This window comes from Nannobrachium achirus, assembly GCF_963921795.1.
Source record: "Nannobrachium achirus genome assembly, chromosome: 20".
Classification (NCBI taxonomy): Eukaryota; Metazoa; Chordata; class Actinopteri; order Myctophiformes; family Myctophidae; genus Nannobrachium; species Nannobrachium achirus.
In genome coordinates this window covers 15,329,860-15,356,439 of record NC_137827.1, presented here as the reverse complement: position 1 = coordinate 15,356,439, position 26,580 = coordinate 15,329,860, and the positions used below count along the sequence as shown (strand labels likewise).

The 26,580-nt window shown below is 43.6% G+C and overlaps 1 protein-coding gene across 1 annotated transcript; it reads left to right on the top strand.

The window, feature by feature from the left end:
- Nucleotides 1-754: 754 nt before the first annotated feature.
- On the top strand, nt 755-22,918 carry maco1b (macoilin 1b). Its single transcript, XM_080750776.1, has 11 exons — nt 755-991; nt 2,934-3,075; nt 4,086-4,212; nt 6,892-7,015; nt 8,224-8,402; nt 9,081-9,726; nt 14,208-14,366; nt 15,489-15,671; nt 16,559-16,679; nt 18,409-18,583; nt 22,683-22,918. Exons 1-11 carry the CDS (start codon nt 912-914, stop codon nt 22,883-22,885), a joined length of 2,139 nt encoding a protein of 712 aa, XP_080606902.1. The 5' UTR covers nt 755-911; the 3' UTR covers nt 22,886-22,918.
- Nucleotides 22,919-26,580: the final 3,662 nt, after the last annotated feature.

Here is a 26,580-nt window from a genome sequence, read left to right as displayed (position 1 = left end):
GACAGATCCATGTTGATGAGATGAGTGTAGACATACTGTGTACCGATTTGTGTGATTTTAGGGCAAAATCTGTAGGAGCAGTGTCCAAAAATGTGTTTGAAAAAATCGGCCTGATGGTGGCGCTATATGGGACAGATCCATGTTGATGACATGAGTGTAGACATACTGTGTACCGATTTGCGTGATTTTAGGGCAAAAATTGTAGGATCTGTGTCCATAAATGTGTTTTGCAAGAATCGGCCTCATGGTGGCGCTAGAAGAGGGTCATGTGAGAATTGGGTGGAGGTTGTGGTTTGGCAGGCAAGGAGTGTGTATGCAAAATTTGGCATGGATCGGGGCAACGGTTGCGGAGATATGAGCAGGGCAAAAGTGTGACGAGTGACAGACAGACTGACGGACAGCTGGTCGAGGTTTTGATAGTAACTGCGACCTGACGGTTTCAACAAGTTTCACTATGGCAGCCATACTTTGGTGTGACCGTGCCCTCGAATACTTTTACTGTCTTTCTTGGTGTCATGATGTGAGTACTTTTTCCATCACTGACACGGAGCACAAAATCGGAGCATGACGTGCGTCGACAACAGCAGCGACGACAGCGCGCTCTGCTGCGCCGCTTCTCCGCTCCTCACTGAGGCTGCGCCGACACAAAAAGAGGAGGACCCTGCACACACACACACACACACACACACACTGAGAGAGCGAGAGTCCCCCTTTATTTATTTCTTTGTTTGCGGCGGCGGGGGGACGAGAAAAAAACCCATAACAATAACAGCGACATTTATCACAGAAACGGCCGCTGGCTTCCATTTATTATTATCATTCTTGGGTCTTTTGTTCCGGGGACACAGCTAAGCAGGGAAACTGGATAAGATTACAGTGGGTATTCAAAGGCCAACGCGAAGGGGAGGAGGATGAAGCGGCGCAATGCGGACTGCAGCAAACTCCGACGGCCGTTAAAACGGAACCGAATCACCGAGGGCATCTACGGCAGGTACGGAGCCCGAGCGGAGAGCTCTCTGGGGCGGCCTCAGTGTCCCTGGAGCGGCCGCGGGGACACTGATGGCCGCCTCGGGTCCGGGCTCAGGGAGCCACAAAGACAGACACTCACACAAACCTACAGCCGGTGTCACCTGGCTGGATGGAAGAAGTGCCAGTATAGCCCGTTAGCGTAGCCTTTTAATAAAGCACCAGCGGTTTACTGACGTTAATATAGCTCCCATTTAGCTCTGTGTTGTGCTGATTAGCAGGTATCCTTCCTGCGTCAGGTTAACGTAAATATAAACATCGGGTCTTCCGTTAAACTGGGCTTCAAAATAAGACCAGCGTTGACTAATATTTGGCTATTACATTGTATAGATGGGTTTTTAAAGACAAAATGACAAGTACAAACAACGACCCGACGTTGTTATTGCTAGGATTGTGTAGATGGAAATGCATGTAATTGAGAGATTATGCGTGACTTGTGTCTTGAAAGCAGAATCTATGCATTTCCGGGCTTAATGTAGTTTCTTTTCGTCAGACTGACGCATCTTTAGCAGGTAATGTTAGCTCTGTACTGTCAAAGCGTTAGCTATAGGCCTCATGACAGCCTGGCCAAGTGTTCAATCTGAATCACATCATGTACTTTTCTCTCTCTCTTGCCCTGATAGTTTTATAGATACTTGAATGGGTTATGATATCATAGACACAACTGACTCGTTCAACTGTCATTGTGCTTGTCACATTAACAATTGGTCCTTTTGTGAGCAATATGCTAGCTAGTTCTGCACATTACCAGCTTAAAAACACTGTCACTTTCTCAGCCAACAACAACAACACTGCAACATAAGTTAATGCTAAACACTCAGCATGCTGCAAGAGCCAAAGTTACTCGCTTAAATGATGGTCAACTGTGCTGCTGCTGTTTTGCATTTGGGGTAGCAGGTATGTAGGAAGTCAGACGGCTGGCTGTCACCTGCATTTGACTTCCTACATACCAGCTACTGCAAATGCAAAACGGCTACCTCCTAACACACGTGGCATCTGACTAAAATACTAGATACTCCAAGTGACTTTCACTTGGAGTATCTACTTGACCGTGCCAACAATCACAAATGCCTCTTGACTGAGACATTGCTGGTTTAGTTTGGAATGATGACTAAAATGTTGTCAACTCTAAAGCAAACTCTGTTTCAAAAGCACTGTAACCGGCTGGATTTCAGACGTGAGACATCGTGAATGCACTCAAACCACCTGCTTTAATGGAAAGTTTAGGAAACAACAACCGCTGGTTTATGTGCAGTCAGTGTCACAAGCAATGCATAGAAACCTCCCCCCGATTATCAAGACATCACCATATTTTCACTTTGCTGTTTCGCTTTGCAATCATGTCACAAGCAGAATGCAAATTGTTATTGTTGCTTAGCCCAGTGTGGTATATCATATGTCACTTTCATTTAAGATGCCAGCTTTGGCATCCTCTATTCTAAAATACACCCTCAATGTACAGTACCAGTGTCCAGTTGCGTCCTCTAGCCTAAGCAGCTTATTAAGGTGCATACTGTACACATTTAATCTCCTAACAGCAGTTCTAGGCTGCACATACATCCTCATGCTCACACTTTCAATTATCTACATTGACTGATTTAATTATCCGCTCATGGTGGTTCAGAGGTTAATTGGGTGAAATAAATTGTCATGTTGTCCGGTTCAAACTAATAGCAGTACTTTCTAAAACCACTTTGACATTGTACACATTTGTACCATTTGTACACTGTCAGAGTTAAGGGGAGACCTTGAAATGATAATAATAAAAGTTTGAGAAACACTAACCTATGGCATTCTCAAAAGAGGGACACCAGGTTGCAAGTGGTTCACGAATAATTTGTGTTCTAAAATATTTTGTTTTGTGTTCTGACGTGTGACGTGTGTTCTCATTTCTGCCATCTGTCCAGTACCTTCCTTTACCTGAAGTTCCTGGTTGTCTGGGCACTGGTGCTGCTGGCAGACTTTGTGCTGGAGTTCAGGTTTGAGTATCTCTGGCCGTTCTGGCTCTTCATCCGGAGTGTGTACGACTCTTTCAGATACCAAGGCCTGGTGAGTGTCTGGTGGCAAAAGCATGCACTTCCAAAAGATAAAATCCAAGGTACTGATGTAGAAAAGTAGAGAGAGACTGGAACGGGCCCCCATAGTTCATTCAGTATATTAATAAGGTGATTTTTCAAGTGTCTTCCCATCTCATCCTAACTCTTCCTCATCTGAGGATGAGTTGAGATGAGATAAGATCCTGGAAACCTCACCTTGGTGATAATATAACTATGGGAGCATGATCCAGTGTGTGAACTCTACTTTACTTTAAGAACGCATTTCCTGGGCAGCTTTTTGTTTGCTATGTGTAACCTTTTTGCTTTATAGTTACCTGAGCTCCATAGTTATCTGAAATGCCATAATGATTTGGGAATTGCTTTATCGAATTATTATTTGGCATACGCATTATTGTTGGTGTTGGATTGGTTAGAGGTTGCTCTACCTCTAATCAATACATACACATATGTACACACACACACACACACACACACACACACACACACACACACACACACACACACACACCCACACCCACACCCACACACACATAAATGCATACATACTGTACATATCCTCCTTGAACATGCTCTGCCATCCATACTGCTGTATCTGCGTTGGAATCATTGCCAAATGCTCCATCTAAGTAATAGTCAGTACAGTAGGCGGTTTTCTATGAATAAATTGATGTTGCCTGCTAAAAAAGATTAAGGGAATTGGACTGCTTTTAATCAAAACTATGAGGGTTTATTATGTTTCAAGCAGTGTAGTATCTGAGTGTTTTACATTCTGTTTATCCCAGCCTTCCCAGCTTTTAATTCTCTAGAGCAGACTAGTAAATCACTGATCGGCTTTGATGTCTGCTGTTGACTTTGTTGCGCTGAACTTGTGATTAATCAGCATAGGAAAATGAAATGGTAAGTGGGATACACAGCCAGCAGCTTGTTTAGCTGAATGTGTTTTTGTATCCATGTTTGTTTTTCACAACCAACATTTAATGTACATTACCTCTTCCCCTACAGGCTTTCTCGGTGTTCTTTGTGTGTGTGGCGTTCACCTCTGACATCATATGCCTGCTCTTCATCCCTGTGCAATGGCTGTTCTTTGCTGCCAGTACCTACGTGTGGGTGCAGTATGTCTGGCACACAGGTAAGACCTGAGTCACGCTTCCCTGCGCGCTTGCTTTCATCCACGCCCTATTTGACCGCTGGTGCGCCTGGTCTCACACACGGGCAATCAATGAATCTAGGTGATAGGAGGTGTGGTGGTGACCAGGGGTGTCACGATTCTCTGAATTTCTCTTTTGACTTTAAAGTGGTTATGTGCTGTACATCACTTTTCCATTAAAAACAGTCAGGGTGGGACGGGATAGATCGCCTCTCCCACTGGCATCAAATAGACCAGGAAATGAGGAAGTAAAAGTAAATATTAAAATATAAAAAAATGTAAATCTGTGCATATAAAATATATTTCTCTGTTCAGATATCTTGGTTGATGTCAACATTTTTCATGTGAACTAGTTTTCTTTTAATGCTATTCATTGTAATTAATTATCAAAATCGCTATGATGATTTATCGCAGCAGGATTCCAGGGACTCTCTGGGTTCCTTTACGGGGGTATAAATTGACTCATAGAAGTCTGTAACTCTGACAGTTTACAAATGGAACCACTGTCAGAGTTAAGGGGAGTCTGGGAGACCTTGAGATTGTTTGAGAAATACTGATTTATCGCACAGCGCCGCTCTGCGGTGTTGAAGCATGGATCTCGCCTTCAAAATGCTTCTCTCAAGGTGGATGACTCTGTCCCCGTTGTGAGCTGCCTTGCTGACTCCCCTCCCCTGCTCCATGCTCATTGCTCAAGCCGGCTCTGAGGCGCTCTGTGCACGGCTATAACTTCATGGAGAACCAGGGTGATAAATGCGATACATTTATTTCAATAAATGAGCATAAACAAACTACTTGACATGAACAATATTGCCATAACTAAGATATTTGAGGTGTAATATGTATTTTATATACCCAGAATTACGAATAAAATACATTTTCGTATACGGTCGTCATTTCCTGGTTCAGTGCCAGAAGGCTGCGAGTGAGGCGAGACGGACAATACGATATACAGTACAGTAAAGGCGCTCTGTGACGTCATCAATCATATTAGCTAATCAGATAGCCTGCCCTGAATACCAATTTTTTGCCTTTCATGACCAGTTAAGGTCACAATGCACTACCACAATGAATGGCACATTCAAGGTCTTGATAGCAATTTGATTTCTTATGTGCTCACAATAAAGCTTTCGTTCATTTTGATCGATAGATTCTATTAAAGATTTTGATTGATTCTCGTGACACCCACAGTTTATTTTACGTCAACACATCCCCCATCGATGATGATGTAAATAGATGATTTCTATTTACATCATCACCGCAACACTCCTGGTGAGGAGGATTATCGACACGCAGGTGTCGGGCAGGCGTTGGGGAGTATGACTGAACATTTCATCTCATGCACAGCAAGCACATTAGTAGAAGTGAGTGGGAGAAAGTGATTCCTTGTTTGCTTTGATTGATAAGGTTGAGTGGCACCCCCACTTATAAAAGGCAGCACTCTTACTGGGTCCGAGCAGGTGCTGGAAGTATTGCGCAATGCCCGCGTTCATTGTGTCATGCTATTTACAAAGAGCAAACTTACTTCTCAGAATTCCATGTGGCTGTCAGTACATTAGTGCGTGCGTGTGGATGGATCAGGTGTCAGGATAATTTAGCGGTAGGCCCCAGTTGACCAAAGGCCAGGAGTCAGATTGAGTTCCCAGTGGCACTGAGGAGATCCCAGTATCTCCCTGACGCCTGGAAGCCTTCACATCCATGGCATGTCATAAGAGTATTAATATCTCTTACGTGTTATTCCACAGCCTGCTGGTGAATGTGGGTGAGATTATTGCGACAATGGACAGGGTCTGTGTTCTCTGTCTCTGTCTCATTTGTCTGGTGGTGGTGTTGGTGGTGGTCTAGTCTGGGAGACGCCAGGTGATAGTTTTTAGGGCGTGGGACATTTAGAGATTGGGACTCACATTTTGTTTGTGTGCGAGAGAGATACTGAGTCATTGAGCGCTAGAGTCCGGGCGTCATCGTCAGTCAACCTTTCTTTGCAAGTACATCATGCTTATCACAGCTTAAAATGTAGCTTATGTTTTGGATCTGGGGCTGTTATTTATTTATTAAATTGATTATTATTATATATTTGTTTTATTATTCAAATAAAGCTGCAATGTGGAATTATTATAAATCATGAAATGTTATTTTTAATTAGCACGTGGTTAGATGTGGTCTAGGGCAGGCCGCGGTTTTCCCAATGAACCTAAGCGCAACGGTGGTGGGCAAGGAGGTAGGGAGTGCTTCGCTGTGTTCACGGAAGATTTACGATTCTGTCCATAACTGCGCTAGGTTGGCTCATGTGACCTTCACAACGCTCGACACGGCGACTCGCTCGCTCTGCGGTATCTCACGTGGCTCATGGTCGCCTGAGACGCCACGCCTCCATCGCTATCACCCTTGCAGCCCCCCGCGCCCCCACCGTTGCGCTCAGGGTCATAGGGAAAACCGCAGTCACTCCCACCAAGTTTCATGAAAATCTGATCATCTGTTCTTTTTGTTTTAATATTTAGTTAACTTTACAGACATAACACACTGACGGGTCCGTTTGCAATTCCCTGCCACACATGCATGTGGGCAGGGTAAAAAGAACAGTGGTATAAGTAACTTGTGTGTGTTTTGTCTTTGTGGTGTGTTGTGTTGTATTCTAATTGCTGTGTCTTCCTGCTGTGTCCACAGAGAGAGGGGTGTGTCTACCCACGGTGTCTCTATGGATACTGTTTGTGTACATAGAGGCAGCCATCAGATTCAAAGACCTGAAGAACTTCCATGTGGATTTGTGTCGCCCTTTCGCCGCACACTGGTGAGCTAACACGTCTCTCTCCTTCAGATGGTGACAGTGGTACCAATTCAAAACACTGGCTGCCCTCTGCCCTAAAGGCATGCTTACAGTATACAGGCAACTGAAGATTGATATGAAAGGAACAGCCTTTCAGGATGATCAACATGAAGTTACCCACAGATGCACGCAACAAAGGTTGCAGTGTTTGCCTAAATCCATCATACAACCGGTGAAACGAGGAACAATTCTTACTTTTAAGGTGGTTGCACATTGGACCGTTTTTCCCCCCGAAATCTGCGTTTTTCAGGCCAAGGACCCCTCGCTGAGAGAGAGAGAAGCCAGGGACTCGAAAACTACCCTTGTCTGGGAAAAAAAAAATACTGTATACAGAAGAAATAACGGGCGGCAGTGTGCAAACGTGATTGACATAACGTGAGCTCGATTTTCTTTTAGGTTAAATAGACTCTCGACAAAGCTGCATGCACCACGGCGGAACCCCTAGACATGTTACATACTCTACTCCTGTCATTGCCTTTAACCAAGGTACTGGCATGTTCCATTACAACTTGGATTGGTTGCCTGGCTTCACTAAGTTGTTAGGACGGGACAAATGCAGAGGGCAAATTTCCCCACAGTGATAGTAATTGAAGTTATTACCACTCCCCTACAGTAGGCCTTTGGCACTCATTCATCTGCAACATCATGCCTGTGTAATCTTAAACTTGGATGTGGTACAACTCGGTGCAGCATAGCAAACTATTACTTACATTGTCAATTGAAAGTAGCAATTGTCTGTTCATGGGGAAGAGACCTTGGTGGATCCTTCTCTCTTTCTCTCTCTCTCTCTGCAAATTGGCTGGCATAGATAGATAGGCCTTTCAAGCACGGAGGAAGATAAACAGGACTCAAAATTAGTGCCATTAAATGTTGCCTGCATTTGTATGATAATCAAGATTTTTTACACTGAGTGATGTTCACTTAATGTAGCTTCCTGCATCATAATTCTTGGTAGTTACATGTATTACATTTGGGCAATATAGTCCATTTAAATACACCTGGGGATGTCTGACACTTAGAATCGGATGTTGAAAACTCCATGCCTAACCTGTAGCTGAGTGTACTGAGTAATTATTATTTTAAGATTAATGTCAGCGTTTTTCAGTAACCTCTGTGAATTCGTAGGCATTTTGTAATCGCATTATGCATATTTATCCCCACCCACCCTCCAGCATCGGCTATCCAGTGGTCACGCTGGGCTTTGGCTTCAAGAGTTATGTCAGCTATAAGATGCGCCTCCGGAAACAGAAGGAGGTTCAGAAGGAGAACGAGTTCTACATGCAGCTGCTGCAACAGGCCCTGCCTCCAGAGCAACAGATGCTGCAGAGACAGGAGAGAGAGGCAGAGGAAGGTGAGAGACCCACAGGACGTGCACGTACACACACACACACATGTACAGTGACACACCCAGCTTAGGAAATATGTGACCCACATAATGTGGTATGTTACGCTATTGACGGTTGCCAGCATATACATACTATACCACACTACTTTACTGTATGCCATAGTTGCTGAGGGTGTGGTGTGTTTTGTAACTGCATTCTATGGGGGTGTGCCCGACTACGAGTTCTTCTAGTTGTATCAGATTCGGCAGTCCAATAGATGATTCGTTCTGTATACACACTGTATAATGACATACACTAGGCCAGTGGTTCTCAAGCTGTGGGTCGGCAGTTGCCGCTCTGACATCACGCTCTGACTTCACTGTGATGTCAGGGAAACCACACTAACAGAATCCCTTTTATGCTCATACATGGAGAACCCTGATGTCATCAATATTAAGCCTAACAGGCTTCATATGGGAATGCCCATATATGGAGGCCACATCGGCCTCATACCATGATGTCAGATATCATAGACGTCATAGGACTTTCACATAACGAATAACTGAGTAAACATGTTTGGGCTCTCACAGCATTTCTCCATACCAAGCAAAATTGATTTATAATCGATTGAATCTATTAGTTCAATTATCTATTGCACTCCAGCCTACAGTATGCGTATATAAATATGTGTTTATCTCTTTCAGCAGCAGCAGCAGCAGCCAAAGGGATATCCGAGGTGGACGCGCCGCCACCGCCGGCCTCACAGAACGGCTCTCTGGCTAATAATAAAAAAGCATCGGCCGCCTCGCTGCCGGAGCTAGAATACAGAGAAAAAGGGAAAGAGAGCCGCGGCGGAGGCGACACCAAGAAGCAACACAACAACAGCAGCAGCAGCATCCTGCCGTCGGCGGGGGACTCTAAACTCCAGGAAATGGAGTACATGGAAAACCATGTGAACAGCAAGAGACTGACCTCAGAGCAGCTGGGCAGCATGGAGAACCTGCTGCTGAAGGACGACAACAACTCCTCCTGCTCGTCGTCGTCGACGTCGTCCTCCTCCTCGTCCAAAAACTACAAGAACGCTAGCGGCGGCGGCAACAACGCGGTAGCCGCAGCCGCCACGCTCAACTCGTCGCCCCGCGGCCACAGCGCCACCAACGGCAGCGTGCCGTCCTTGGCCGCGTCGCAGGCGACGCCCTCCTCGGCCTCGTCGTCGTCGTCGGGGAAGAACGAGAAGAAGCAGAAGGTGGCGGCGGGGAAGGGGACGTCGGGGGGCTCCGCCCACAGCAGGGACCCCACGGATAACTGCATCCCCAACAACCAGCTGAGCAAGCCAGAGGCGCTCGTACGGTGAGAGCTACGTTGAACACTCACTCACCCACTCACTCTCAAACACACACGTGCGAACAACGGTGAGTCGGCACGCCACGATCAGAACCACCGAACACCTACTATAGACTGATTCGTTCTGTAAACCAGTGCTTCTCAAATGTTTTCATGTCAGGGACCCCTAGACTGATGTATTTGGCCACGGACCCTCATCTGAAAAGATTATGTGTTGCTGGGGGACTCGATAAAGAAAAGTACGATTTATTAAGTTCCTTTACACCATGGACATGGCGTTTCGAGCCTCACGGCTCTTCATCAGACCATTGGAGCAGTGAGCACTGCTAACTGCTCCGATGCGTGACTTTTTGTGTATGACCATGTGCTTTCCAAAGGGTTTTCCCATTGGATGACGTAAGTTTGACATAAGTTTACCAAGGGTTTTCCCATGGGGCCATAACTAATGTCATGTAGGTCTATCATCAGATTCAGCACCTCTCACAGGTGTGATTTGTTTTATTATTCTATTTTCTTAGCAGCTCTCAACGCAATTCTTTAGCTAGCAGTAGTGTAACCAGCTGATGGGATGTTGACAAGGGCTTCACCCGTCTCCTAGCAACGATAGTTATGCGTTGAAACGCAGCGCATGCTAACGAAGAGTTGTACGCACAACACACCCAACCCCCCCCCGCCCCCGCCCCCCCAAGAGAAACCGAAGAGTTCCACTGACAGGCATCCACACTCTCCAGGCTTTTGTCGCCCTAAAAGTTCATAAAACTTCACACACAAAACATGTCAAGACAGACAGAGCTTCAAGCTTGGTTGTCATGCTGATCATATTCTCAAGCTATTCTCAAGTGTCAGTTGGCCTACTTGGATGGAGCACGATAGCTGCGTGAAATGTTGTTCTTCCCAGATATGTGTGGAGGCCACCCGACGTGCCTAATGCCTGGTTCCTACTCGGTTGTGTTCCATGTCAAGCACCAAAAATAGCTGACCGTCGCTCTGCGCAGGCATTGTGAGCTTGTAGATCGGCTATGTTAGGCGAGCAACACTGGCCGTGGCGTGCGACCAAGTATAAATTCCTAGTCTAAACAAAAACCATGCAGTGCATGTTGACTTGCAGATGGCCCATAAACCCACGTCATAATTGTCATTTAATTGGGCTGTGGGTTTTATACTTTAATGGCACAATTTATTATTAAGATTGTGCCTGGATTCTTGTACTTGGAACTAATGCTTGATGCATGCAGCTGTGCTGTATAGTGTGGATGGACTTGAGCATAATGTATATGTTAACGTACAGGTTTTGGCAAGTGACACTGTTGCACATTATGTTGCATATATCAGGGTCACTACAGAAAACCTAACAGACGCGGTAAAATTCGAGCCCACTGCAGTTAGTGATAACATTTGATACACATTAAGTGTTCAAATGTTTTTTTACATGCAGCCAATTTAAACCAATATTCTCTTAAGTGTTTCTCTTTAGAAGGTTACTCTTTACTTCCTAGACCACTTTCTGTTCACACATTGATCTTGGTCTGTAGTAACTGCCACAAAAGAGCCGTTTTGTTGTGGCTGTTAAATGGCTGTGTGAAAAAGGAACTAGTATCAACATCAATTTGATCAAGCGGATGATGGGACTGAATCTAATAGGCTGACCGTGATGTTTTCAGCACGCTGGTGCTTATAACTTACCGTACAAGGCTTTTTGTCATGTTTAAACAAGTTTTTGTGTGTCAAAAGGGCCATTCTTTGAAGTGACTTTTATTCTCCATGAGATGTTTCACCAGACATTTCTCTTCTTTTCTCAAATGAACAAGGAGTATTTGGTGTTGAAACGATGCACAACCTCTAGTGCAGAGGTTCTCAAACCTTTTTAGGCTGTGACCCCCGAAATAAACATATTTGAACTGGGGGACCTCCACCCTGACAAGCACGTCTTGGAATTGTAGGTATTACATTTAATGTAACTCCGTTCCACAGATAAATATTGTGAAAATAGCCGATCTACATGCTCACAACGCCTCACGTTGCGAGACGTTGTAGATCGGCTATTTTCACAATGTTCACCTCTTGTCTTGAAAGTCCTTAAATTGACACTTTATAAATGTGCAGTTACCCTGTATGCACTTATACTGTGTGTTGGTTTGTTTACCATTGAGTGAGAAAAAAACTACATTAAGCTAATAATTTGGGGACCACACGTTTGAGAACCACTGCTCTAGTGGGATTAAATGTGACTCGTAAAACGGGTGCCTGTTTGCTCAGCCAGTTAGTTTCATTGAATATTTTATAGATACATTTGTGGATAAGACACAAAAAAGCCGAAGACTGACAAAAATCAACAGACATAAAGCATAAAAATTCCCCAAACAAATCGTAAAAAGAAACTAAACTTGTGACCTGTGATGAAGCCCAGCCCAGGTCTGAGTTTGGTTTGTGTGCAGGATTTGAGTTCCGTTTTAACGCTCAAGCAAAGCTGACTAAACTTGTTTACCCAATTTGGGCTTAATACAGACGTGTGTCAACACGCCCTGACTTCCTGTAGTTGCAGGATGGGTTTGACTGAGTCTAATTCCTGATTCATACGCTGGTAGTCGCACAACAAAAACAGCAGATCAGCAAGCTCACAATGTGTGACACGTTTGAATGTGCGAACCATTTATAAATCATGTATAACTGGTGGCACCATGCCAGCCAGAGCATGAATCAATCCGAGGGAAGTACAGAAGTGTAAGTGTTAATTTGTTGTCTCGTAATCGCAACAGACGTTTCCTCATGTCACTTTAACGGGTTATGCTGCATGCTCTTTATTTATTTGTTCTCTCATTTCAATGTCTATTTGCAATGTGTGTCATGCATTATACATAAACCTAGACCATTTTACCACTAATAACTTAATTTATTTATTTTATCTTTTATTTTCCAGTTGTTAAAAGTTTCTCCATTGTCATTAAATGTTACTAACATGAGGCAATGTTGCGTGGTGCTGGTTATAAGTGAACTATGTTTCAATTTATCAATATGTTAGAAAATGCATTAAAATGCAAATAGGATGCAACTTAGATGAAAAGTTAGATTACCCACCAAGTTGATTTTCGTACTGTGCTGGAATGGTATTTTTGGAAGATGGTTGGTATTCTGTCAGTCATATTTGACGGTCCTAACATACCAGTCCACCCGTATGGTCTCTTTAAGCCGTGTTTGACTGATATTCTAAACCAGTGGTTTGATGAACAGTTAACCATTTCATACTTGGGCTTGGATGAATTTGGAATAATGTTGACAATGGCACAAAATCCTTTAAAATGGGGGACGGCAGCCAAATGCATATACATTTTGGGAGTCCTTGACATGAAAGTGTTTGAGAACCACTGTTCTGTACGTGCATCATAGGCAGTGGTTAAACACGTACTCACATGTTTTAAGCAAGTAAAAGTATCAATACTGACATATAGAAATACTCTGTTACAAGTAAAAGTCTAGAATTCAAAATGTACTGAGTAAAAGTATGAAAGTATTAGCATCACAATCCAAATACGGCCGATGAACTTCTCTTCTTTCACGCGGAGAAGAAAAAATATGTGTGTAAGTTATGGTCCATAGAAAACAGGCAGTTTTGCTTTTGACCAAACGCACAATATGGGAAAAAGAACCTGAGATATACTGTATGCGTTTTTCTGCAGCCAGCCCAGGATGAATACAATTCAATGGGTGCCGGATGTCGCCTGATATAGTATTTTGTGAGGCATGAAGAGAAACTCTTTTTACTCTTTCACTTCCGGCCGCGGTTGCGCGGGGGCTATTGGTTACCATGGTAACCAGTTAACAACACATCAGGGAACGTGTTAGACACTACGGGCCCTATTATGATCCAGGTCTTATGCCTTATGCCTTAACTTCTTTACTTTTTTTTCACTATTTTGAAAAACATTTTTAAATACTTCAAATGCTGATCTACATCTGCACGTTGTGAACTTGCAGATCAGCTTTTTGAAATATTTAAAAAACAAAAACAAAATGGTAAAAAAAGGCAAAGAAGATAAGGCATAAGACCTGGATCATAATAGGGCCCTACAGGTGTTAGGTAAATGTACTTGGTTACTCTACACCAGTGCTTCTCAATCCCCAAAATAATCATATTTGAACTGGTGACCCCAACTTTGATGAGCACTTGGAATCATAGGAGTTGGCATTACATTTAGTTTGACTCGATCTATTCCATTGTGAAAATAGCCGATCTACATGCTCACAACGCCTCGCGTTCCGAGGCGTTGTGAGCATGTAGATCAGCTATTTTCACAATTGATAATATTTAACAATTTGACCAATGTTTGACCAGAGGTGCACTTATACTGTATGTTGGTCTGTTAACTGTTGAGTGAGAAAACAATGTTAACATATAGCTTAAACATCCGGGGACCCCCCAAAATAACCCACAGTTTGAGAAGTTAGTACCACTGCTTTACACCACTGACCCTCTGTTCCCTTCCCGCCAGGCTGGAGCAGGACGTTAAGAAGCTGAAGGCGGACCTGCAGGCCAGCCGGCAGGTGGAGCAGGATCTTCGCAGTCAGATCGGCTCGCTGGGCAGCGCAGAGCGCTCCATCCGCTCCGAGCTGGGACAGCTGCGCCAGGAGAACGAGCTTCTACAAAACAAGTGAGTCGCTCGTGGTGTCTCTTGCTGCAAGCCAGACCCAAGCCATATATCGGTATCGGCCAAACCATCATCTCTGGTGGCAGTTATGCAGCCGATGTGTCCCAATGTTCTTTTTCACGAATTTCAAGCTCCCTATTTTTGGCATGTCGTTATAGGCGACTATTTTCAGACGTAGCAGAGCTACTAGCTCAATGCATCACATGCACCAAATATCTTTGTCAAAAATGGAAAAGTCTAATTTTTTGTTGTTGTTTTGGGGCATTAACTCATCAGATGCCCACGTGGTGTCAACGCGCCAATCTCTTTGATGTTTACGTGTGCCCATCGATGCGTTCGACGCGTTGTACAGTAAACTATACTGTACTGTAGCTACTGTACTTGGCTACCGCGGTGATGAAACAAACGCCATTTCCCAAAATGCAGCGCGAAATCACGTGACCAGGAAGTGCTGTCTGCCTCGTTCACTGCCCTGTTAAGCTGCTGCACAAAAATGCAGTTTTCTCCGTATCTTTTCTTTTTTTTCTTTCACGTTCAAAACGGCGGCCTCTTCTACCGGCCGTCACACAAACGCTGTGGCTTAGGATTGATAAAAAACAGTCCTGACTGAAAGAAAAGATTTTCACGAAATAAACAGGACATGCTTGGATTACATTTACTCGGATAACTTTTTCCGCCAGGACCTCGAAGGTAGGCAAAATGGCGGGTTGCCATGGGCACCAGCAAATTAACCCTTGCATTCATTGCGGGCAGCCAATGTGTTAATTAGCTAAATAAATCACAATTGTTACCGTAATTGTCCTAGCTGTGTGTTGACCAGAGCCTTAGACCAAAACACTACTGGACTCTGGACCAAAACATACAGTATATGGCTTAGTTCATTGCAAATTTGAGAATCTCTTGGTGCTTGTGTTGCTTTCACAGTAAGATTTCATTTAGTTTGAAGTTATGCAATACAGACAGACAGACAATTGTGACAAATCCTCCTTGCTCGTGTCATTGTCTACTAGCTAACAAGCGTGTGTGTGTGTGTGTGTGTGTGTGTGTGTGTGTGTGTGTGTGTGTGTGTGTGTGTGTGTGTGTGTGTGTGTGTGTGTGTGTGTGTGTGTGTGTGTGTGTGTACAGGCTCCATAATGCAGTGCAGGCTAAGCAGAAGGACAAACAGGCGGTGGGCCAACTGGAGAAGAGGCTGAAGGCCGAGCAGGACGCGCGCGCCACCGCCGAGAAGCAGCTCGCAGACGAGAAAAAACGCAAGAAGCTGGAGGAGGCCACAGCAGCCAGGGCTGTAGCCCTGGCAGCAGCATCCAGGTACGCTACACACACACATGAAAGTACGTTAATTAGGGTCCTCAGGGTTCCTGGGGAGGGCTTCCCAAACGGACCCTTACAGGTCTGTTACGTCTATAAGACAGGGGTCTTCCAACGTTTTCAGGCCAAGGACCCCTTAGCTGAGAGAGAAAAATCAGGGACCCCCACTACGTATTGTATTGCAGATTAAACATTTTCATAGATTTCTGAGACAGCTTAGACTTTGTTGGTTTAAAGTGTATTTGTAGACATTGAACGACTTGAACCATCAATACTTGGTCTGCTTTTCTTTTCACACCAAACATCTTTGCCAAGAATAGCAGATCTATAAGCTCACAACGCCTCGCAGCGCGAGGTGTTGTGAGCTTGTAGATCGGCTATTTTTTGGCTAATGTTCCACACAGAATAGAGATACTAGATTTCAAGTTGTTAGTGTAGAAAAAATAAAGTTCTTATCACAAAGATTTGGAGGACCCCCTGTGGTAACTCTGAGGACACCCTAAATTCGAGAACAAATGCTGTAGACAATTTGACACTTTGTAATGCTGGCTGAGAAAACGCAATTAATTCACTCACTGTACAGGCTTGGGTCTCCAGAAGTTCTCAAGGCCATAATACTCCCACTAGAGTATAACTGAAGAAATGTGTTCAATTTAGTGTAGACTAATATACGGTAAGTAGGGGGATTCAAGCCACTCAGCCAGATAACTGCTAATTAATTTAACAAACGGTCTCAAAGCCTTTTAAAGTCCCCCGGGATGCCACACCGTTAAGCCTAATTTACGCTCCGTAGTTGGCTTGTAGATCTGTTATGTTTGGCACGAAACCCACTTCCACGATGGAGTATAAATTAAGCTTAAGAATGTGTCTTGTTTGGTTGTCCTCAGAGGGGAATGCACAGACACGCTAAGGAGGAGGATCACTGAGTTGGAGACGGAGTGCAAGAAACTCACAATGGACATCAAGCTCAAAGAAGACCAGATCCGAGAACTGGAAATGAAAGTGCAGGTGAAGTCATTTTCACTGTTTGAGAAATGCATGTTACTGTAATTTGTGTCCTTAACTCATTTGTAGCCAATCCCGAGAATACTTGTGAAAAATACTCGAGTATTTAGAGTGCCGATCCCGAGTATACTCGCGAAAAGTACTATATTACTGTAACGCCGGTTCTCCTACTCTGTAGCTGCGCGGAAGGTCCTGGCACGATCGCCCTCGCCGATTCATCATCATCACGGATCCACGTGCACAAAATAGTAATCCCATAACATGGAGGCAGACGGGGAATCTCATCTTTAACACCTGGGGAGCCAAACTCGTTCAGGGACGAGTTATGGCCACTAGGTGTCCCCCTGCCACAGGAAGTTATATCGTTCACAGACGTGGCAACAAACAGTTAACTTTTTGAGACTGGAGCTGCCCTTTGAATGACCCTAGTGCATTACGTCACCCACTCAATGCAGGCAGCCCCTCTGGGGAAGACATCACGGAAGGACTTATCATGCTTTACATTCTACTTTGAAACATAAGAACGGCTTTATCTCAGAATGACATGAAAACTGCCCCATGGAAGCAGAGAGCTGATTGTTTTCACGGCGACACTTTACCACGATTTTACCGCGATTTTTGGATTTTAGTTTCGCGAGTGTTTGTAAACAAATGGATTATCCTCCTCAATCTTCTCTGGACACGCACGTGCACACGCACGAAGCTTGCGAGGCACGTCAAAACAAAGCGTAAGTCAATGGTGGCAGCAGCAACAGCTATACATGTTATAAACCTTAGCAGCCCATGTGTTAATGTCCATTATCTCCAAACGACACTTTTAAAGGGGAGGATGGCAGTAGATTCTCGCTACATAACATAATAACCAAGGGATAGATCGGCCATTTTAGAAAGCACATGGTGTGACGACCGCTTCCGTTGTATGACGTCATGATGTCAAACGTCGGAAGTGTTTAGGCAATGGCCTTCTGGCCTTCAAAATAAGAGAACGGTCGCGGATGAAGGCTGCGAGTGGCACGCTGGACATTTTAATCCGTTAATTTCTGGAGCACAAAATGAGTTAAGACCAGGCTGTACTGGGAGTTACCTTATTTTTAAGGGTAACAACATTCATATTAACTTGCTAATACGCATGCACTCAAAACTTGTATTGTTGATCATGCGTCACATGATAAAAGCATTTGTTTTCGCAACAGTCTGTCAGGAAGTGAGACATCATTAGACGCGTTACTCAGAACATCTATGAAGGAAAATGTTAAAACGACATTCAAATGGCAATTTAAACATTCAAAGATATTAGACTCACGAAATTCGTTACCTACTCTGACTTGAGTAACAAGTAGTACCTGTTGTACCGAAAAATGGTGAATATGAATGCCAGAGGGAAGGAATTGTAAATAACTTAGGATTTTTTTTGCCTGATGAAGACGTAAAGTCGAAACGTTGCAGTTGCCTATAATAAAAGTAAGTTTTTTGGAGCATACAAACAGTGTGCGGGCGTTCTTCTCCTTCCATTATCTGATACCTTGATGTCCAGCACCTGGCCTGAATATAGGCTTGAGATGTGCACACAATCTTGTCTAAATAACTTAGGAATACCTTTTAATGTCCTCCAAGAGACCGCTTTCTACCAATCTACCTGTCATGCATAGATGACAGCCAGGCTGCCCTGCTGGACATCTGTGATCTACCTGGATAACTGACTGAACTGTCTGTCTGTCTGTCCGTCTGTCAGGAGCTCCATAAATATAAAGAGAACGAGAAGGACACAGAGGTGCTGATGTCAGCGCTGTCGGCCATGCAGGATAAAACCCAGCACCTGGAGAACAGCCTGAGTGCAGAGACCAGGATCAAACTGGACCTCTTCTCGGCGCTGGGCGACGCCAAGAGGCAGCTGGAGATCGCACAAGGTGAGCGTCCACCCGTTTCATGCTACGCACCAACGCTTAAAACAAGTGCACACAATGACTCGCAAGGAAGCTTCCTGGTTAGCTAAGCATTTTTAGGAAATATCGCAGCTTGGGAATGTCTCCTGACAGAAGGAAGCATAGAACATGACCTAGTTAGGATTCTTGGTTTGGTGAAATCTCAAGGAAACAATGGTCCCTTGGGTGTGGTGCAAGGAATCATTAACATTTTATGGTTTATTCATGTTTTACTTCCTCTGCTTCCTACAAATACAATTGCAATTAGTAGAGGGATTGTGCTCCCCACCGAGTCCCGATCTAATCTTTACATTTTCCTAAATAGTTGCACAGTGCACACTTATAAATATATAAAAGGTACCAAAACCAGTGCATTTTAGGAAAGATGCTTGACGCCTCTTGAAACGCACTCAAATGGTTGTTGGACTGCATTTTTCTTTTTAAATCGCTAAATCATCCGAAACTTGTTTTTGCTTGCTCATTCTGGAAAGGTACATGTCTGTAATTAAACTGTAAAGATTCCGATCTTACAGAGTGGATTGGGACATCTACTCAAATAAAAAATAAAAACGCTACCAAAACATCTTCCATAGTTTTAATTGGAATCAACAGAACCAGGCCAGACGGCACCAATGCAACTAGTCATACTCTTAATTCCTTGAAACAAAACTGTTCTAAGGCCAGTCCAAACCAATGCAACTGCCATTGGGGATAATGTTTGCAACCAAGTAGTTGCATGTTGCAAGGAGTTGCGTTGGTGTGGACTGGCCTTTTAAGCCCGTATCAGAGTCGGGTCCGCCGCGGTGTAGTGCCGTGTAGTCTTTTTGAGCGTTAACGTTGTAGTTTTATGACTCAAAAAGACTACAAGGCACTACACCGCGGTGGATAGCCTTCCACCGCGGACCCGACTCTGATACAGGCTTTAGGGGTAATTTGTGCTACAGCAGAAGGCTCTTTGTCAATATGTTGAAGTAACCGCATGTGGTGCAAGCAGGATGGCTGATAACACTGCTGCTTAGGTAATCAGCCAGGCACCTTTCTGTTACAAAACGGCACCCGGCCTTCATTACAGATCTGAGAATCATATCGCTCGTCACTGTCGGGCAGAAACCTCCCCCAAAAATCTCCAAGTTTCAAATTTGTAAATTTCTTCGCAAAGTAAAGCACTGCTTCATCATACAAGGCCATCGCACAAAAGTAGTGAAAACAGCTGATCTACAAGCACACAACGCCTCGCACCGCGAGGCGTTGTGTGCTTGTAGATCGGCTGTTTTCACTAGTTTAAATCATTTTAAAAATGATAAATCATTTTAAAAATGATAAATACAAAACAAACGGTTTTGGACATACAAGGTTTCCACCCGACAACGACGATATGCTAATAGGGTGTGCCAAATGTAGTTCTAAGAGCGGCCATTTCTTGGGTCAACACAGCCTTACACAGGTGTTCTGATTAGACTAGAGCATTAGTTCTATGCAATCAAACAATTGAAACACCTGTGTTTTGACCCAAGAAATGGCCGCTAAGGACTACAATTGCGTCACCGCTGGCACACACTATAGGCTGGCTGACCCTACTGGCCGTAAGGTTCCTTATTCACCGATGGGTGTTTTCTCCCTGCAATTATTTCGCCAGGAATTATATTTAGTTTGTTTCATGAGTGCATCCACACTGAAGTTGAATATTACGGGGGTATAAAGTGACGCAGTTTTTATTTGAAACAAGTATCAACCTGTATGAGGCATCAATTATTATGAATGGTTTTCATGCGAAATACTTGCTGTTGCTTTTCGCATTGTTTAGTCGTCACGCTTTGTGGCATGTAAAGGCCTTTTGAAAACGGTCCACTCAGCATTTCTGCAGTGACTATATTCTGTCACTAAGCAATTCCAAAGCATTTAAAAGAAGCTTCTGTCGTATATCATTACTTGTGCTGTTTTACAGCTATGGCAGTACAATTATAATATTCATACAAGTTGATAATCATACGTACACAGTACACACAAAACTATGACATTAACCAATTAAACCCTATATAGTTCATTGACTGAGGTTCCCCCAGGGGTATATACTTGGTCCGATCCTTTTTTCCCCCTCTACACTTCATCAGAAATAGCCTAAGTGTACCGTTTAATTCTACCTGTGAGGGCAGATTCTGCAATGCTTTTCAATGGGAATGGAGTGGCTTCTTGCCATTCGCAGATTTCTGCAAAAATACTTTCCTTTCCCATTGAAAAGCACAGGTGTGTACCCTTAGTATCTATTTTTGCCAAATGTTAACCTACATTATGGTGCGCCCAGAGTAGTAGGGATGCTGGTGTGTTAGTGTAGTTAAACGCCATACCGTAACCGCACCAATGCAACTAGTCTTAACTCCTCACACAAATGCAACTCCTTGCAACTGCCATTGGGGATAATGGCTGCAACAAGTTGTTGCAAGCCAAGTAGTTGCCTGTTGTAAAGTGTTGCATAATTGGTGTGGCCTGGACTCTTGGGCCGTGCCTTAGTGATGAGATGTACTTGTCTCTTGTCTTCCACCGCAGACATTAGCTACTGTTCCATCTTACTTATCTTATGACCCGATGTAAGCCCAGACTCCTCATCCCCTAAGTAAGGAGTGAATGTACGTCACACAGCTGGATTAATGGCTCTGAAAAGAACGAGTTCTGTGCTTCCCCCTGAGTTCTCTGCTTCTAACGCTTAATCTTCTCCAGTGACTCAGCATTCAGAAAATTATCGCAAGAGCTCTTTTCTGTGGTTGATCGCTGCTTAATGTCCTATTAAACGTCATCAATTTCACACAATTCCATTCCATATTCTATTAGTGTCATGTGACGTGTAAATGACTGTCGCGTGACGAGTGGTGTGTGAACGACATATGGAAGTTAACCGGTTAAAGTCACTGTATTGCTTAAAATAGCTGAAGTTCACAACGTGTCACATCATGACATGTTGTCAGTAGACCCACTTTCTGGTGTCCCGATTTTGTGATGTCATTATCATCAGCGACAATATCTGCAAGCTAACTAAGCAGCCTCACACGAGTGGAGAAACATTTTCAATTGCTCAATCTTATGTCCAGTTTTAATAAGAGTTATGAAAGTCATTATATAGCAATCGACAGTTGATACCAATATTCATATTGGTATCAACCGTTATGCTGTGTACTAATATTTGGATTAACTTCCTAAAGGTAGACAAAGGAGCTCAACTGGCCAAAGACATAAATGATAATGAAAAATCGGATTTTCTTTTCTCGCTACATTCTACATTTATAATTCAGCAACTTAGAAACCTCTTCAAAGTGACCATGTTAGGAAACGAGCACCAAAATGCAACCGCTCAGGTCATCCTCTGGTAGTTATAACTCTAACATAGGTGCCATAAGTTCACATGCAAAGAGGAGACAAGGTATGTGTGGTTAAGCATGTGAGCCGGCCTCTACAGTATAGGAGCAAGGCAAGAGAAAGAAATATAACTCATCCCAACACTATGCATACAGAAATAAACAGTTATTCAAAAACAAATTCCCACAAGGGGGTGCCATAGAGTAACAAAACGAAATACAAGAGTCTATACAAAATAGTCCTACTCTGTAACATATTCTGTATGTCACTAAGAGCAGGAGAAATCCATATGGTGTTATGTTGCTATCTAATGATAGGAGCATCACATCAAAATCCTCATCCTCAAATGGGGGTTGACTAGGTCAGTGGCAGTCTGGGGACCCATTTGGTAAAAAAAAAGAGGGAGGCGGGGAGAGAGAATTCCCTTTCTTAGTCCACTTTCTCCCGATTTCTCTGATTTTATTTACAGTATCTATTATTTATTGCTAAATCAATTACTTTCACTAACCACTAAAGCCCTAATACTGTATACTTGATGGTAAGTTTTTGTGTGAAAATTGGCAATCTACAAGCTTACACAGGCAACTCTTTGAGGTTGTAGATCTGCTATTTTTGCCTTTTTACCAATATTTACCTGATGTTTCTAGAGGACTTGAGTAATACAATACCCTCGCACAAGTTGACACAACTGACACCGACTCACCTGTGTTGTCCCATGTCTCGTCTCGCTCCGCAGGTCAAATCCTGCAGAAGGACCAGGAGATAAAAGACCTGAAGCAGAAGATAGCCGAGGTGATGGCCGTCATGCCCAGCATCTCCTACACGGCCGACACCAGCAGCATGAGCCCTGTGACGCCCCATTACTCCTCCAAGTTCATGGACACCAGTCCCTCTGGCCTGGACCCCAACGCCTCCGTCTACCAGCCCCTCAAAAAGTGACCCGACACCGGCTCCCTACGACTCCCCCTCCATCCATCCACCCTCCCATCAAACGGTCTTTCTTTTCCGCAGACCGCCCTCCGACCCACGCAACCAACCAACCCACCACCTCCAAGATCTGCTCGGCATGTCGGCCGGCTGTTGTGGTGGTGGTGGTGGTGTTTGGTCTCCACTTCGCCCCCCTCCCCTCTTCACCAGGTCAGAAGGATGTTGTTATCGTGTGACTGTATTTGTTGTAGTTAAAACAAAAGACAAAAAAAGTAAAAAGACTTTTCAAGGGACATTGCGTCAACTTGGGACCCTCGCCCCCTCCCTTCCGTTTTATTTTTTATTTTATTTTTTTTCTCTTCTTGTAAGTGTCTAGTGAAACCTCACAGAATCGGGCCTTTATCTTCATCTAAAGAGCGTTACAGCTCAGCCCCACCCCACCCACCACCACCAGCACTTAAACCACCTGCTCTCGTTGGCCTCTGGGACGATTGGCTAGTTTACTTTCTTAAGGTTTGATTTCTCCTCATCAAGTTGGAACGCAAGAGTTCTGATTGAAACAGAATGCGTCCCTCGTATTTCTCCGGCAGAAGATCTGACAGATATATTCCCATCCCTCCCCCGATCAACACCTCCTCAAGGTAGGATGTTAACCTGTGTACAATCAGAAGAATGTAGTGCAAAGCTGGCACAGACTCTCGTCCTGATTTGTCCAAGTTTATTTTTTTAATAGTCCAAAATCAGAGACCAAATTGCATCCTGCTCTCAGCTGTTCTTTTGCAGTCAATGGTTTGTTCTGCCTTTTTGGAAAGTGATTTTCTTGGCATCTCTTCATTGTTCAGTTTTGCAAAGTTAACACTGTCATCTGGAAAAAGGCCTGAGATGTAAATAGAGCAGTGGTTTTAAGTTACATTAGCCCAGAGTTTTGAGTGAGCAAATCCAGTCGGCTCTGCAAGTTCATCAGCATTAAGACAAAGTGATTTGGTTTCCCTGTCTGTGCTTCCCTCAATGATGTCCAAAAAAAAAGTTTAAAAGTTGTGCAAAGATGTCACTAAGACAAATTAGTGTCTAATAATATGCCTTCTCAAAGTTCTGCATACTTTTCACTCATTGTCATGATCACTGTGCCTTGAGGCAGGACTTTAATTAGAGGATTAAACGAGACCATATGACCCAGTCTGATCTCAGCCCTTCTCTACTGAATGTCAAGCATTTGGCCAAGCTGGAAAGGAACAATTTGGCAGCCAGCAACCATTGAGAACTTTATCTAATGTCGGTGTGACATTATCCCAGCTAATTGCCTCTGAACCCAGTTCAGTGCTCAGGGGCAGCTTTATTCTTACCACCTGTGACATTGACCGGCTGAGGTTAAAGAGCTGTTTTTTAAACCTGAATCCTATTGTTCTAATCTGAGGAGGATGTAAGAATGCTTTAAGAGCATCTCCACTACCTAGTGCAGTGTTTCTCAAACGTTCATATTTCAAGGTCTCCACTTAACAGTGTACAAATTCCATTTGTACGCTGTCAGAGTTACAGACTTGTATGGGTCAATTTAGACCCCTCTAAAGGAACCCACAGAGTCCCTGGAATCCACTTTGAGAAATATTGACCTAGTGAATAAATTGCGAGGATGTGCGTGGCCAATACTCCCCAAAAACAGCTAAAGGGCACTCGATAATTATTATTTACCACATTGTTGATTCATGCAGCAGCATTTCCAAGAATGTAGTTGTCAGCAACAAGGGGGAAAACAAAGCTCCGGGCGGTCAAGAGCAAGAAATCAGGATTCAGCCAACAAGCTAATGAAAATCACTTTGACAATCCCTGAAGTTGAATTCTTTTTTTTTCTTTTGCTGGCTACTGAACCAGATTCTCACATGACCTCCCCACAATAGAATGATAGGATTCAGGTTTTAAAAATTGGGCAAAGTTGTCCCCTAGTCCAGTGGTTCTCAAAGTGGAGATCTTTGAGTGGGTTCCCCCCAGCTAAATTAGCTAATATAGCATCGAAATCAGTTTAACCGCTTTAAACCTTTTTTCTTTCATCGATTATTTTCCAAAATTAGTGAAAAACACCTATATTTAATTTTGGGGTCCTTTACATGAAAAGGTTTGAGAACCACTTGCTCTAGTAAGAGACAGTAGCATCCTTTCCAGCTTGTCATACTGACTGCCAGTGTGTGTGCCAGTACTAGGGATGGGACGTTATGAACATTTCATGTCACGATTATTGTGACCCAAAAAAATAGCGATTTGTGATATTATCACGATAATCAAAATATCCCCAACATCCTTTATCCTAGGCCCGAACGTTTGCCGAAAAATAGCAGATTTACAAGTTCGCAACGCAACGCGTTGTGAGCTTGTAGATCGGCTTTTTTTTTTTGCAAAGAGATTATCAAGTACGTTAATTACAGGTCCGTTTTAACAATTCTAGAGGGTTTAAATGGTACCGGATATGCAGCTCGGCAAATAAAATGTGAATTGATACCAGCGCGTGATGGAGGACAATTTCACGATAAATTTCCACGTTACGATTATTGTGTTTTTTTTTTTCACGATAAACGATAATAACGATTATTGTCCCATCCCTACATTTCTCAACCCTCTTTGTTCAGCTACTGGCTCCATGTTTTGTTCTTAAATTCCCACTCAAAATTGCACTGTAAAAAAACAAACAAAAACAAACAATACATGCTGCGTTGAAAGGGAAAAAAACTGTAACGTTGGACTTTTGAGTTTGCAATGTATACAAGAAACGAGGCTTTGGAAATGCCAAAAACGACCGAAATATTGTTCCACTCAATTATTTATTTATGTTACGAAGATTCAACTTCAGTCCATGTGCCAAGAATAGAATGGTTCTTTTTTTTATATAGTAATATGTGCTCTCCAAGAATGTACAGCAGATACATTGGACGTGCTTGTCAGATGACCATCACTTAAAGCTGCAATCCATAACTGTCATGTCCCACCCTGAATTCGAACCTGGGACTGAAATGTCTTCTGCTGAAGCTAATACAGCCTGTTCAGGGTGGCACAGAATATATTGCATGCATCACCTCTTGTCAACCGGTAGGTGTCCTACCCGACCACAGGATCTAATGGCTCAAAAGGTCTTTGTGCATAACTGTAGTCCAGGGTGTCCAGATAGTGGCTGCAGTTGACTTATATTGTATTGACTTAAGCCCTTTGCACACAGGCGCGTTCATCCGTACGGATAAAACGGACAATTTCACTTTTTAAAAAGAAAACAATGATTCTCTACGACCTCATGCACACCGGATCCGAATTGGCCGTGTGATGAGTGGCTGCGGCCGTGCGTTTTATTCTCGATCGAACCCAGTTCGATTTGTGCGTCTTGTCGCATGCGGTCACTCCTTTTATGACTCCTTTTGGGATCCGCAGCACCGATTCCGCACAGCATTGCACACCAAATCCAATGCGTTTTATTCATGCAGCAAACCAAAAAAACGCAACTGTCCTGTGTGCAAAGGGCTTTAGAGTAGCGAAGTCCTGACGTCACTGGTTCATCCCCTGGGTCCCCGAAGTAATTTCTCTATGGAGAAACACTGGGTCTTTTTTTTTATTTTTTTTATTGTCTCGTATGAGAATCGTGGTCCAAAAATAAAACAAACTGTCTCTGCGATTTTGTCAGGGAGCTAGCTCTGTATAGTTTACGATAGTCATTCATATTTTATACGAGA